This window comes from Malaclemys terrapin, chromosome 10, assembly GCF_027887155.1.
Source record: "Malaclemys terrapin pileata isolate rMalTer1 chromosome 10, rMalTer1.hap1, whole genome shotgun sequence".
NCBI classification, from domain to species: domain Eukaryota; kingdom Metazoa; phylum Chordata; order Testudines; family Emydidae; genus Malaclemys; species Malaclemys terrapin.
The window spans coordinates 21,024,830-21,039,043 of NC_071514.1; the positions used below are offsets into that span (position 1 = coordinate 21,024,830).

Sequence of the window (14,214 nt, forward strand, 5' to 3'; positions counted from 1 at the left end):
ATACTTGATTTAGTTTAAGTTTAAAAATAGCTTTGCTGGAAATTGTGAACATTAATTATCTATATTATGGAGGAGAAAACTGTCCACCTTAATAGTGTGCTGTATTTGCATAAGGGATGGAACAGAGAAGGGTTACTAGACACTAGAGAGATTTCCAGGAAGCAAATCTGCCAACTGTAAGCCTGAAATCAAGTTACAGTACAGATTTCAGAGGGGAGTGTTGCACGTTTTTTAAATTAAAATGCATCTGTGTAATGAATCATATGGACTAATCTTACACAGTATTACATTTTCCCTCTATGCCAGTTATTTTGATGTTTTATTTTTAACTCAGGAGTCTAACAGTTGTCTGCACAAGCCTCTCAAGAGCCTTCGTGTCAGCATTAGACTGTTATGAAAACGGAAGTACATTTGTGTGCCATGCTATTGGTCTTTTGCAATCTGCATAACACCCAGTACTGCTGATGAGGTGATGTGTCTGTGGTTTCTTAATGAACTATTAAAAGCAAACAGAGTTTTTCATTCTTTTTAATCCATAGGACAATACATTTTATAAATATAGTCAATAACAAAAAAAAGTCAGGCATTCAGTAGATCTGAATATTTTATTTTGACTTTACATGCGGTGTTAAAAACCCAAAGAACGTATTATTTACACATCCACAATACAAGTTTACAAGATATCTATACATGTTAAAGTACTCTGTGGTATAGAGCAGCTTCATTTTTAGGGTTACTTTTTATGCCGTACCATTAAAAAAGATACAATCTGCGTTTACCTTTGCACAAATGGATAAAGCATCTTTTGTATTATTAAATTAACTAGGTTGAATGTTAGAAATTTCAACATAAATACTGATAGAACTCACATTACCATCTACAAGGCAGCACAATGTTACAGAACGTTATCAGGGTTCATATCAGGGTTCACATACATTTATGTTTTGGTTTCACACAATTATTATTAATTAATATTTGTGAAGTGAATTCAAATCAGTTTTTGTCATTTGCTGACTGAGTAGATTTTGTTTTTTAATTGTTATTAATCTGTAGTGTTTTAGTTGCGAGACTGAAACATTTAAGAAAAGAGATCACAGGATTTTGGATCCAGAGGTCTAAGGAAACAAAAGTTCCTTACAGCCTTAAAGCGAAGAGGAAAATAAAAAAGGAGTAATTTCTATCCTTTATTCTATGTTCTGTAACAGTGATCTAGTTTTCAGACTAATCTTTTCTCTTCCTCCAATATGTAGTATAAATCTTCATTGTCTCAGAAACCGACTAATGTTATTTGTCCTACTAATTGAGTATTCCTTTGCCATGGTTATTTCTACGGTTATGTTCAATAAACAATGTGGTAGTGTGTAGTTTGCAAGCTAAAACAGCCATCTGTGTTGAACATCAGCTGCAAGTGGATACTGTAAAACCTACTAAATGGCTTGCACAACTTTAGCAGGTGTTCCATTACCCTAGAAACCTTATTTGATTTCACTTTATAACTGATCAGTGGAATGTTTATCATGGCAAGGTGATTTAATATTGCTGTCTTCTTGAATTGCAGGCTGCCTTTATTTACCACTAATTACTCTTGCTTTTTATCTTTTTTTGGGTGCTTGTAAAAAGAATTACAACTGGCACTGAGGAAATATGTGCTATATGGAGGACACTTGACAGATTCTTAGTACTTTTATCATTCGCATGAATAAGGCACAAAATGCACAGATTCAGGTAAACTCACACATAATATTTACAGAATATCGTCATTACCTGCATGACTTTGGAGAAAATACTTACATTACACAACATAAACAAATTGATTGCACTACAGTTGACTTTTCACAGACTGCTTCTGCCAGGCCAATTAGCGCTTCCTCCTTGATATTGACAAAGGTCTATCAGAGTGTAGTATGTTATTAAATGCAACAAAAAGGTAACTTTATTACACAGGCATTGCCTAGTGTGTTCTAGATTATTAGCTGCCCTCAATGAAAACTACAGGGGATCAAATTCACAGTGGCCAGGTATTGAATGGAGGAACTGTGGAAGTACAGTGAGATTCCCCACATCCCACCACAAAACACTAGATTTGAAATGTACAGATCTGAATCGATAGCAGCATAATAAAGTTATTTTAGAATTAACACACTTGTACTCTTTCATTGGATTACTAATTCAGCAGTGTATATAATCTGGAATGCTGACTGAGATGGACAATTCCTCTCTAGCTGTCTCCAAACTGAACCCAATGGACTGCAGAAGGAAGAGTCATTTGTTTGTTCAGTCATGCTCAATGTAAACAATTCCACAGCAGAAAAGATGCGATGACAATCTAAGTACAACCTAGTGTGTACAATACACACACATACACACACACACACACACAGCTTTATCTGTGGCATAAACAAAATGCCAAACATGGAAACAAACAATGCTACTGTTGGGCCAGAGACTGAATTTCAGCAAATTGCTTATTAACCCAGATATTCATTGAGACATTACCATTTTCTGACATTTGTGCAAGAGGCAAGGTGAATGCATACATACTAAAATGTTCACATTTAATGGGAAGACCACACATATCGGCAGTCTAAAATGGAACCCATTTTCAAGTAATTGCTTACAGATTTTTCCAAGTACTTTATCAGCTAGTTAGAACAGTAAAGTAGCCCCCATTCCCATTGTGCTACATGTCTCCTTAGCTCCAAACAAAAGAAATGTAATGACCAGCACCTTCCTTTGTTTATTTTAGCAAGTCTTGCTGTAGCAATGTGTGGCAAGACATAGATGTTGCTGAAGTAAAGACAGTTTCTTTGGCCACTTTGTTCTCTTTAATTACAAGCAAGTCTCTGTCTTATGTCTCTCCCACAACATCCTCCCACAACCTGTACAGGTCCATGCCACACTATAATAGAATATACAAGTCCTAGTAGCTGTATTTGTTCAGTGGTCTGACTGAAGTTGTTTGAGGAACGAATGAGGGTTTTGGTGGCACGTCAGGTTTTATGGATGGTGTCCTCTTTATTCCTGTACGAGGAAGGGTTCCATTGCTTGTGTAACTGCTTTGTCTGGATAAAGAAGGCTGCAGATGAACGCTGACCGGCGTCCCTTGCATGTAGTCCATCTTTGTGCCTGTAGCAGGAGGCATGTATCCCCCGCGGGTAATACTAGGCTGTCTGGATAACAAAACACCATTTGGTGAGTTTAAGTTTTTAGGCAGGGCAGATATTGAATGCCTTTGTGAAGAATTTTTGTGATAGCCCCTTTGTCTGTCTAAAGAAGTCATTGGTACTGCTGGGGTAGTAGGGACATCCACTCGTTTTGTTGGACTATTTCTTGGAAGAGTAGATGGAGGAGAGTATAAAGATGCCTCCCTGTTAGGAACTTTAGGTGGAATTTCAGACATATTTCCCATTGGATCCAGCATTAAAGTCTGGTGAGCCACTTGAATGTCTCCCATAATTGATTTGGGATTATTAGGAGTTTCATTTAAATGTTTCAGAAAATCGTTCAGGGTATTCCTGGAATCAACAGATCTCCTGTGGTCTCTTTTGCTTGATGGTTTTGTAAGTGGGTGATCAATATTTTGCATCTTTTTGTCTGCTTTATGTGCATTAGAATTTGAGAAAGATGTGTTGTAGTCATGGGTAGCGTTGGGAAGAACAATGGCACTGGGAATATGTCCATGACTTAACGGAGAATGGGGTGGGGGACTAGAAGGAAAAAATTGAGGGCTTTTTAGAGGGGTTTCTTTTCTTGACGCATTGAGGTTGCTATGTGCCTTGTCTGACTGACTCTTCATCACCTGCAGTGTCTTTTGCTGCAGTACTGGTGTGGATTCAGGAGTAGGAAGTGCAGCTAATTCTGGAGGCTGGCCTCTGTGGTCCATTATCATGGATTTTGTATCACCATTCGGCGGCAGTTCTTTTCTGCTACTCAACAGATTTGTGTACAGTTTAGGCGAATCAATGTTTTGCTGATATTCCTTGACGGGACTATCAAATAACCCATTCAGTTTAGCAAAACTTCCACTGGAGTCTGTACAGGACTGAGCTGATTCTGCATCTTTGTGTATTTTTCTGGATTTCCGTACAAATATATCTCGGTAACAGTAAACGGCCACTCCTGCAAGGAAGGCTCCCAGGACAAAGGCAGCAAAGACACAAGTGATCAGGACGTTCATGTGTACCATTTGGTTGGAATCTCCCGACTGTACTTCCCACCTTACACCTGCAACAAACATCATATGTGATACATTAAAATAACAAAGGTCACACACACAGTCCAAAACCAAGGCTGCCTGCCTTGGTGAAGGACAAGGATATATAATTAGATGAGTGTTTAAGATAGACTAGTGTTAATGTAATTTGTCTGGATTCTATCCTCCATCACATTGCAGAGTGTAAATTTTTAAAATAAAAATGACACTGCTAGTATTGAGCAGCACAAACGTAGACTCTGCATTTCATTTGCGAATGAGAAAAGCTTGCTAGTGTTCCATTACCCAAATTACATTTAGTTATATACTGTCCTGGTCTAGTGTCTATCCTTGTCCCCAAATATTTTTTAAGGCTCACAAATAGTGGTTTGTATGTTATTAATATTAACAATTTCTGCTGGAAAATTGGGGTTAAAAGGTGCTACTCTGCCAGACTGCAATTAATAACTCATGGAGGAATTTTTCTCTCAATTTCCTGCCCAACTCATAAATCAAAAGAGAGACGGGATTATGCAAATGTTATGTAAAACTGAATAATGTACATATTGTGGTGTTATAAACATGTTAATACTGTGCAAAACACATGAACTAATACATTCATACTCTGCTATCCTTAGACTACCATACTCTGCATGATTATTTACTTATATTTTTTACAATTCAAGATTACACTATTTTATACAGGTATTTTACTTTTTTTTCTTATTTACTCAATAATGAGCATTCCAAACTGCATATCATTTAAAATACATGGTTAATAAAAAGTATTAGAGTTTGTTAAAATCTAGAAGAAGAATGAATATTGGATTAGTTTGTAATTCACATATTATCACAGTGTCTCTTAGTTTTTTGGGTTTTTGTTTTTAAAGCAACCACAGACATCTTGCAATTAAGACAATGTTAGTTTTTAAAAGTAATTCTGTTAACTGTACCAGGAGAAGTCAAAATAAAGAAGAGTTGAGATTATAGGAATATATTGATTTTTGTTAGAGGCAAGGCCTTTGAACATTGTTAATGTTCAGGGTTATAGATTTTAATGGGTGTTGTGTAGAAGAGGAAAGGAAAGAGGAGTAAAGGTTCACTAATAGAAATGTCACAGAATGTGAATAAAAAATAAGAGCAAATTAGGACAAAAACGTATTGACTTAAAGCAAATAAAACTGAAAAAGCTGAAACAAATTAAAATAATAAATGCACTTTTATAATGGCTGATAGGAAACCTGATATATTTTGGTGACTTGTAGAACTGAGGCTCTTCCCTTGGTTTGCGACTTTCATTAAATACAGAATTGTGCAAACATGTCTGTCACCAGGATAATATATGTACCAATAAAAGTATCTCATGAAGTTTTGGCTGTTGTTGATTGTAATATTGTTTTGCCAATATTTGTTTCTGTAACAGCCTATGCAATGATTCACTTGATTGAAAGGAGGAAAGGCAACAGAAGATGAATTGTATGTAATCTATAAAATCAGACTTCACTTTTTTTAGTTTTCAGATAAGCTGGGAGTGTGTATTGGGAGACTCTACACAGCTGTCTGAGTGCAAGCGCCCATGCTCTTCTCTCCAAAGTATACTTTCAGTGGATTGAATCTCAAACCTGACCCTGCAGTTCCTTGCAAACCCACTGAACTGAATGGGAGTTTTGGGTGTTCAATGAGTACAACATTGGACCTCATCTGAGCAGTTTTGTCCACATACCCATGGGCTGTTACTTTGCACTTTAGAATTTGTCTTTAAACATTAGCTAATACACCAAGGCACTATCTGTTTGGCTGAGAGGACCAGCAGTCTCATTCAGGCTCTAGAACTACTGCTGTTCTGTAACCCATAGAGAAGGGTTCACTGGCCATTCTAAAATTGTTTTGAGAATGTCAAAATTTTTGGAAAACCAAAAGGTAAAAGAAAAATTGTGTTGTTTTGGGTTGATCAAAAAGTTTAGTTTAGTTTGAGCATTTTAAAACACTTTTAATCATTTTAAAAATACACAAAGTAAATTTTGCAGCAAAAAGTTGTTTCAAACTGAAAAATCAAAATGTTTCATTTCAAAAATGTTGAAACAAACGTTTTGCCTTTTTCAGATTTTTTGTTTTATTTAACCACAACAATTCAGTGAAAACAATGTGTATTTGTAAAATATTTTGGGTGACCTGAATCTGCTTCTTTTAGCAAAAGTTTCAGCTGAAAAATTTCACCCGCCTCTAGTAACCAACTGCCTGAAGGGCAGATGAGGATTGTAAGGCTTGAATTTACATTTGCTATGCATCCAGAATTCCTGCTGACATCTGCTGAAGTTTTGCAAACTATGAACATCCCTTTGCACACACACGCCAAATGGGCAAGAGAACCATGATTGCACCTTCTGTATATTCACAGGAAATAGTATAAACATAACAGTCCCAGCATTTTCAAAATTCTAATTGTACCTATCAGGTTTCCATTCAGCTGTAATGTATTTCCTGGTAAGGCCTTACCCTTTGGGACACCTGATAATGGATCAGAATAATCAGAAGTGTTTGGGTCATCTTGAACTACAAATTTCCGAGAGCCAGTCACTTTAGGTTTCCAGGAACCAATCACTTTAGGTGATATAACTGGGATACTTGCCATTGTGGTAATGGAAGCTGAGGATAACTCCATGTCTGTGGTGGCAAACAGATTTTTATTAATGTGTATTACAAACAGGCTTTCCTCACTGTTTTGTGGTATTTCTAAATTATAGCTGGAGAAGGCATTTAATGGGAGTTACATGTCAGGGCAATATATGACCTACACTTCACAGAAGTACATAGGGCTGCCAAAAATCAGATTAAAAGTACAAATTATACATTAAATAACATTACAGCTATTATTCAAGAACCAGGAAAGTCAAATGGAAGGCAGTGAGGAAGTTATCATAAGCAACTGAAGGAGGGGGAAAGCACAACTTATTCTACTTTACTGATGTATTGTTTCCTTTTATACAAGCTGTTTCAGCGTATTTCACTGTCTTTTAAAAATCTCTAAAAAGATGTTTATTAGTGACCTTGTAAGAGGCCAAAATACTAAATATCCCTGAGAGACCAGCTCAGCTCTGTTAGAACTGTAGTTAGGCCCCGTTGGGAGACAAGACACATATTTTTACCCCTTATATTGTAATGGTTCCTAAGGAACTATGCTGCTAGATCCTTCTTAGTAATGAATTGAGTGTATAAAGTCATTATGGCCTATGTGGTAATGCCCATGAGCAGCAAACCTATTGAACCTAATAGTCTACACTGAGCCTACTTTTCAGGTGCAAATCCCTGATTTGTTTGCACGGGACCAGACAGATTTATAGCCATGTGTGCTTGCAACTGGGGATTTGCCTGAGTAAAGTAAGCACTCAAATATGTGTTAATTCAGGGCTCAAAAATCAGGTTCATTATGTGAGTGTCCTAAAAAAAATCAGACTGAAAGTTGAATCGATTAAGTGAACGTTCATGCAAATAAGGCAGCACTTTCAAGTAATATGGCTGTCATTTCCCTCCCCCCCACCCCAAATTTACACCCTAAGTTATATAATGGGCAAATAAATCTGCAAAGTATTTGTTTGTGTATCAAACACAGCCCCCTCGTTGAGATACAGAAGTGCAAATACCAGCCCCACAACTTAAACCAGTGGTTCCCAAACTTGTTCAGCTGCTTGTGCAGGGAAAGCCCCTGGTGGGCCGGGCCAGTTTGTGTACCTGCCACATCCGCAGGTTCGGATGATCGCAGCTCCCAGTGACTGCAGTTCGCTACTCTAAGCCAATGGGAGCTGCTGGAAGCAGTGGCCAGTACGTCCCTCGGCCCGCGCCGCCTTCCAGCAGCTCCCATTGGCCTGGAGCAACGAACCACGGCCACTGAGAGCCGCGATCGGCCGAACCTGCGGGCACGGCAGGTACACAAACCGGCCCGGCCCGCCAGGGACTTTCCCTGCACAAGTGGTGGAACAAATTTGGGAAACACTGACTTAAACAGCCCAACAGATTTCCTTCAGATTTGGCAAACAGGAATGTCCCCAAGGGCTGAATCCCAGAGACCAAGTTTTTTCATAGATTCATAGATTATAGGACTGGAAGGGACCTCGAGAGGTCATCGAGTCCAGTCCCCTGCCCGCATGGCAGGACCAAATACTGTCTAGACCATCCCTGATAGACATTTATCTAACCTACTCTTAAATATCTCCAGAGACGGAGATTCCACAACCTCCCTAGGCAATTTGTTCCAGTGTTTAACCACCCTGACAGTTAAGAACTTTTTCCTAATGTCCAACCTAGACCTCCCTTGCTGCAGTTTAAACCCATTGTTTCTGGTTCTATCCTTAGAGGCTAAGGTGAACAAGTTCTCTCCCTCCTCCTTATGACACCCTATTTTCAGTTTCAGTCTGGACTGAACTCTGGAAAATAAGGGCTTGATCATGCTCCTGTTGAACTCGATAAAGGTTTTACTATTGAGTTTAACAGAGTAACATTGGCACCTATATTCCTGAAAAATAGGGATTTGCAATGAAAATGCTGTGAAAAAATGTTGAAAGGAGTAAAGGGTCTGAAGGCCCTAGGACAATACTGCACCAAAGTTCTCTAGTCCAGCATCAGTTTGCTAGAGCCTGTGTTCTGCTATACCGTGGGTGAGATTAAATGATTAACATTAGCATAACTATTGAAACATTTCCAAAACACAGAAATACACATTTTAGAAAATGTGTATTTGCTTGATAAGACTGGTGGTGAAGCGGAGAGGAAGGAGAAAAAAAAGGAAGATGATGAGATTTTTGCCATCCATCTATTAGAGATGACCAAGAGGGGCATTCACAAATGCATAGGGGCGCGGGGTGGTAAAGCTGAGTGGACTTTCGTGCAGTGAAGATGTCATCTATGTTAATCAGGCTCTTTAATAAAGGATGTGTCTCAATAAATAATGAGCTGTTAACATGCAGCTACACAGGGTGAAGAGCTGAGCAACAAGAGTCCAGCTAGCTTTACTATCAGTGGGAACATGAGTAAAAGCACAAAAATGAAGGCTTGCCACCTGCGCAAAAGGAAGGGAAAAAAGGGCTGAAAATGCTGAACTGAAGGAAAGAAAAGGTCATTAATTCAAAAAAATTAAAAAAAACTAACCAGATGTTGGGTCGCCAAATATTTTGTAATCTGGTGTAGTTGTAGTAGGCAAAATTTCTAAAAGAATTAAAGGAACAAGTAATCAGTGAAAAGTAACCAAAAGAAAGCAAAAGATTTTAAGACCTGAGTAACTGAAAATAAAAAAGAAAATACGATCTGTTACCAAAAAAGGGAAATTGTTCGATACCTTACAGCTCTCTGGAGTCAATAGCAAAGTGAGGGAAGGAGAGGGGGAGAGGTAAAACATCTCTGCCACCCCCCGCCGGAGTAGCTCAGCTTTGTGACTGGTCGTGGTAACACTAGGTGGTGCGTGCAGGGTGTTACTGAATGGCTCATCATAAATTTAACATCCACAAACTACTGTTGACACATTATAAATTAGCAGCAGTGACTGTGTCTTACCATGGCAGTCCCCAAGCTGTCCTGTATTGCCATATTCTACATCTTGCTCATATCCTCCAGTGCTGTGGTTGTATGAAACAAACAAAGAGAACCTGCAATTAATAGCATTAATAGGGAAACAAATGATTTTCTTCTGAAAGCATAAACCAGACACACATTTGTTCAGCAAACTTATAGGAAAGGGGAGTTGTACAGTATAGGATAGCAGAAAGACTGTATATTAAATATAAAAGTTATGTAAAGGCTTTAAATTTTTAAGCACTTACAGCAAGAAATAAATCAAGTTCTCACACTAATCAATTTATGTATCGTGCAACCACTCTTGTTTGCTGGTATATCCATGCAGCTCCAACTATATCAACTGGCGCTGTGCATGCCTATCTAAGGGTAATATTGGACCCATTATAAATACCACATTTAACATCACAATTGCTAATGCAATGTGCTCCATGAGCCTGCTTCTTCAAAATACCCTTGGAAAGGTACAGATTGGCTGTGGAAAAGTCTTACATGTTTTCTGCTATAAAATGTATTTTTTCACCTTTGTAAAAATCAAGTGAGCAAATTTCACTTAAACAGTCCAAAAAGTTGAGACGAACAGAAAATTTAGGCTGTAGGAGACTTTTCCCCATGTAGTTATGAGCCTGTGAAAATGAGAAAGGAAATAATCCAAGTCTAAAACGCATTCTTAAGTGTTGTGGTCTCCTGGGAGTGAGTAACTAGAATATTGTAATCTCTTTGCTAAACTGATGATGCTTATGATCAGTAATTTGTCTGCTTCATGCTCCAGGTAGCCCTCCCTATAGGTCTGATTGTCCTTACGCAGGTAAAACATACACTGAAATCAAAGTCTTCCCTAAGTAAAGACTATAGAATTGGACCAGAATTTAGCATTCTGTTTTTTTACATATACTAAGAGAAATGTAGTATTTTTAGAGCACTAAAAAAGGAGATTTAGTGAATGAGTGCATGCACATATATAACCTACTGTAGATACACTGGGCTGATTTTAAAAATAACACTTACAGCATGCCAGGTTTCACTCTTCCGCACGCCCCCTGGTCTAGCCAGCCACAATAGGGGTCTCGTGAAGCAATACAAGACCTGTGCAAGATCAAACCAGAGAAAATAATGTCTTTCGTCCATCACCAGAGATTTCTGTGCCTTTATTTTATGGGAAAGTTGAGGAATGTAGGCTTACTTTTTACATGATCCATGACGCTCACAGCGACTGAGGGGAATTCTAACAACACAACTGGAGAATGCCACAAATACAGCATGGTGTTCTTTATCCAACTGAAGGGAAATGACTTTTCTGTCCTCTTCACTCTCTGCATTACACCTGTTTGGTAAAAGTCATTTGAAACAGTTATTGATATAAACCAGAGTATCTTGTGTAAAGCTTACCCTGGCAACATTTTTGATTTGGCAGTCAATTACAGCTGTGTAGGAACTGAAAACTGTATGCTCAACAATTACTATTGCTTGGACATTGCAATGATGAATGCTGTAGAAATGATTACACATCAGTGTAATTTAATCTACTTCTAGGGTGATCCCCATACAACCTAAGGATTACCAGAGCTCTTTTTTGGCCCCAGATCTGCAGCTGGGTGACAAGTTCTGTGATCCAGGTAGAAAAACTCCAAACCCACTGGCTTTGTGATTTCACTGTGTCTCATACACCTGTCATAGAGCAGACTCTAAAAATCTGCGCTGGGTCTATTTGGATTTTAAATGGAACACTTCACATGGCCCTACCCAAATTCTTTGCTTACAGAACAAACAATCTTTATTTCATTAGTGATTATTTTATTTATCACTGAACACTTCGAAATTCTTTAAAGGAATTCCTTAGCTAAGGTAATAGTGTATAAGTACTGGTGTTTGGTATCTAGAAGAGATTGCATCAATGACTTAACAGGCGTGGAATTAAAATGCTCTCTGCTACCCAAAAAATGTATGTACTAAAATATTTTCAGGTTATTCAGCAGCATATCTCCTCCATAAACAGTGGGAAATGACAAAGAATGAGGAACTTGGTGAGAAAGCATTTACAAAAAAAAAAAAGTAAATAAAAAACACCACTGCTTGTTAGGCCACGAGAAGAAAATGACTACGTGAGAAACACACTGGAATATTTTTGGTATTTTGGAGAGCAGTACTTGTAAAATAATACCTACTTTGCATGATTATAAGCATCAATCTCTTCCAGTAATACGCTGTCATTCAAAGAAAAGGGTCTGGTCTTTGCCAAGATCTTAAGTACCACTCCTGCTTCAGAGCCAACAAATATGACTGTGTAGTTTTGGTAGGGTCCAGCGGAATGGTCTACAGCAACTGCAGTCAACCTATATCTACCAAAAAACCAAAACGCACATGGTTATTCAGAAGAATATTTCTTTTTTAATGTACAGATGTGACTTACTTCACAAAGATTCCATACCTGACCCGTGTCTTTGTGAACCAGGGCTCCTCGATGACTGATGGAACTGCAGAATCCATCAATGGATGGGATTTGATGAAGGATAGAGTTTCATCCGGGAAATCAATGGAGGTTTTGTAAGCCTCTGCTAGACCATGTTTTGCACAGCAACCAGGTCTGAAAGGAAAGCAACATTTTTTCTTTCTCAATATTTTAGTTAATGAGAAAGGGTAAACATCCTGAAAGAGCACGGCAGGCTGCAGATGAGAATACTTATGGTCCAAGTGAAAGCCACTGCTTCAATTTTACATGACTACATTCTCCAGTGTGTCATTGATTTAAAGGTAGCAGTTTACAGGAATAATATTATTGTGTCATGAGCAAGAATCTTTTACCTTGGCTTTGGTACTTTGTCTTCGGGTACAGCTGTCCAAACAGAATCTGGAGTCTTTTGTTCTTTAAATCTTCCTTTGAATACTTTCTCAATGTCATCCATGCTGAAAGCACACACGGCTGAACCAGGGATGCTTTAAAAAAAAAAAAAAAAACAGGTACTATTGTAGTCTGAATTCTTGCAACAATCTTAGTTGTAACAGGGAACTGGAGAGCTTCTTTTGATGTTAGGTTGCTCATCTCTCACCTGTTAAGCTGTGTGGTGAATACACCGACAACAGTAGGGACTCCATTGATTTCTATTATGTCTGTGATCGACTGCAGAACATCAAAGTAGAAAAATGAATCCCCAGGAACAGAACAGTTGAGACGAGCTTTTAAGAATGAAGTCCAGTGTTTTTCCAGCACTCTCTGGGAGCCACCCATGTCATTTTTGCATATGCGTGCCACACGGGAATACACAGCCTGTACAGGGGACAAAAGGCAGAGATTGGCTTATGAAACACTATGAAAAATACCCCCCATTTTCCAAGGATAATTTTGTTAACAGGAACATTGTGGCTCTATAGCTGCTTTTCTGAGTCTGTATAGAAAGGAAGAAAGCAAACAACGTTTAGCTGCTAGTGCATAAGCATTTTAATGCATCATTGAGCCAACACAATACTCCCAGCCTTGCCTCCATCTTTTTTCAAAATCATATTGTTAGTAAGATTGAAAGTCTTTAATTAACCACGTGTAAATGGTTTAGTAATTTACTATAGAATATCCTTCCATGGTGAAGCAGAAGTATCATATTCTGCATTAGTATTACAGATATTCATTAGCCAGAGGCATTAGGGAGCCACCTTTTGAACCCCCCCTCCCATTTTTTTTTTTTAAACAGTAGGCAAAAACAGAATATCTGCTAATTTCCCAAGTTAAGGAAATGGCAAAGCTAAAAGATACCTGTGGAGGACTTTGTCAACAAGACAGGGCGAATGCAAAAAGCTTTAAGGCTCAAGATACCTGACAATTATAAGGATGAAAAAACTGTATCAACTTTATACCATTAATACAATATGATGTAAACTATATTTGTTGCTGAGGCTATTTTCCATGACAACCATATCGCACCCTGATAGGATTTTTGATACTTCACAGCCGATTGTGACACACTGACTTTATATACCTACCTTGCCTAAATTATTATGCTCTACAGCAATTTCTCGAAAGAAGAAATAAACATAGTTGCCATATTCTATGGCATGGAGGAAATGTGGTTCTGCAAGAAAGAATGAAGAGAAAGCTGTTTACCTAAAGGAACCATTCAATAAGTATAAGACACTGCCTGCTCTGCATGACTTAAAGGCTTTCCCTTGGTTACATACCAACTAAAGGGAACTCCAATATTCAAGAGACTTCAGGAAGTCCAAATATGGGTGCATTCAAGCTTAAATGAACTTGTAGTCTTTAATGTCAGCTAATGGACTGTAAAAAGGCCTCAAAGGAATTGTATTACAGTGAAGGTCTTTGTTACTACAGATTCATTCATTAACCTATTTAACTGTGAGTGGGGGGGGGGGGGGGAACCCTTACATTTTAAACAAAGATTGTGCTTTATCAGCACAAAGTTGCTTTCTTATCAATTTGATCTTGCTATACCAAACATTGCATGTACGTT

At 38.2% G+C, this 14,214-nt stretch overlaps 1 protein-coding gene and 1 long non-coding RNA gene across 13 annotated transcripts in view; one reads left to right on the plus strand and one right to left on the minus strand.

Annotated features, from left to right (window-relative positions):
• Positions 1–14,214, plus strand: part of LOC128844139 (uncharacterized) — a 208,973-nt gene that overhangs the window by 176,371 nt on the left and 18,388 nt on the right. The window lies entirely within an intron of this gene.
• SEMA6D (semaphorin 6D) overlaps positions 592–14,214 on the minus strand; it is a 302,415-nt gene continuing 288,792 nt past the window's right edge. For 5 of the 12 annotated variants that reach the window (XM_054041559.1, XM_054041558.1, XM_054041560.1 and 2 more), the window contains 11 exons: positions 13,727–13,815; positions 12,802–13,019; positions 12,557–12,688; positions 12,183–12,338; positions 11,920–12,093; positions 10,938–11,078; positions 10,763–10,840; positions 9,737–9,828; positions 9,335–9,391; positions 6,689–6,856; positions 592–4,224 (listed from right to left, as the gene is read on the minus strand). In XM_054041559.1, coding sequence (XP_053897534.1) covers positions 2,921–4,224; positions 6,689–6,856; positions 9,335–9,391; positions 9,737–9,828; positions 10,763–10,840; positions 10,938–11,078; positions 11,920–12,093; positions 12,183–12,338; positions 12,557–12,688; positions 12,802–13,019; positions 13,727–13,815 — 2,609 coding nt within the window. In that variant the 3' untranslated portion in view covers positions 592–2,920. The remainder of the gene's footprint in view (positions 4,225–6,688; positions 6,857–9,334; positions 9,392–9,736; positions 9,829–10,762; positions 10,841–10,937; positions 11,079–11,919; positions 12,094–12,182; positions 12,339–12,556; positions 12,689–12,801; positions 13,020–13,726; positions 13,816–14,214) is intronic. The other 7 variants (XM_054041563.1, XM_054041566.1, XM_054041568.1 and 4 more) reach the window with 7 other exon arrangements.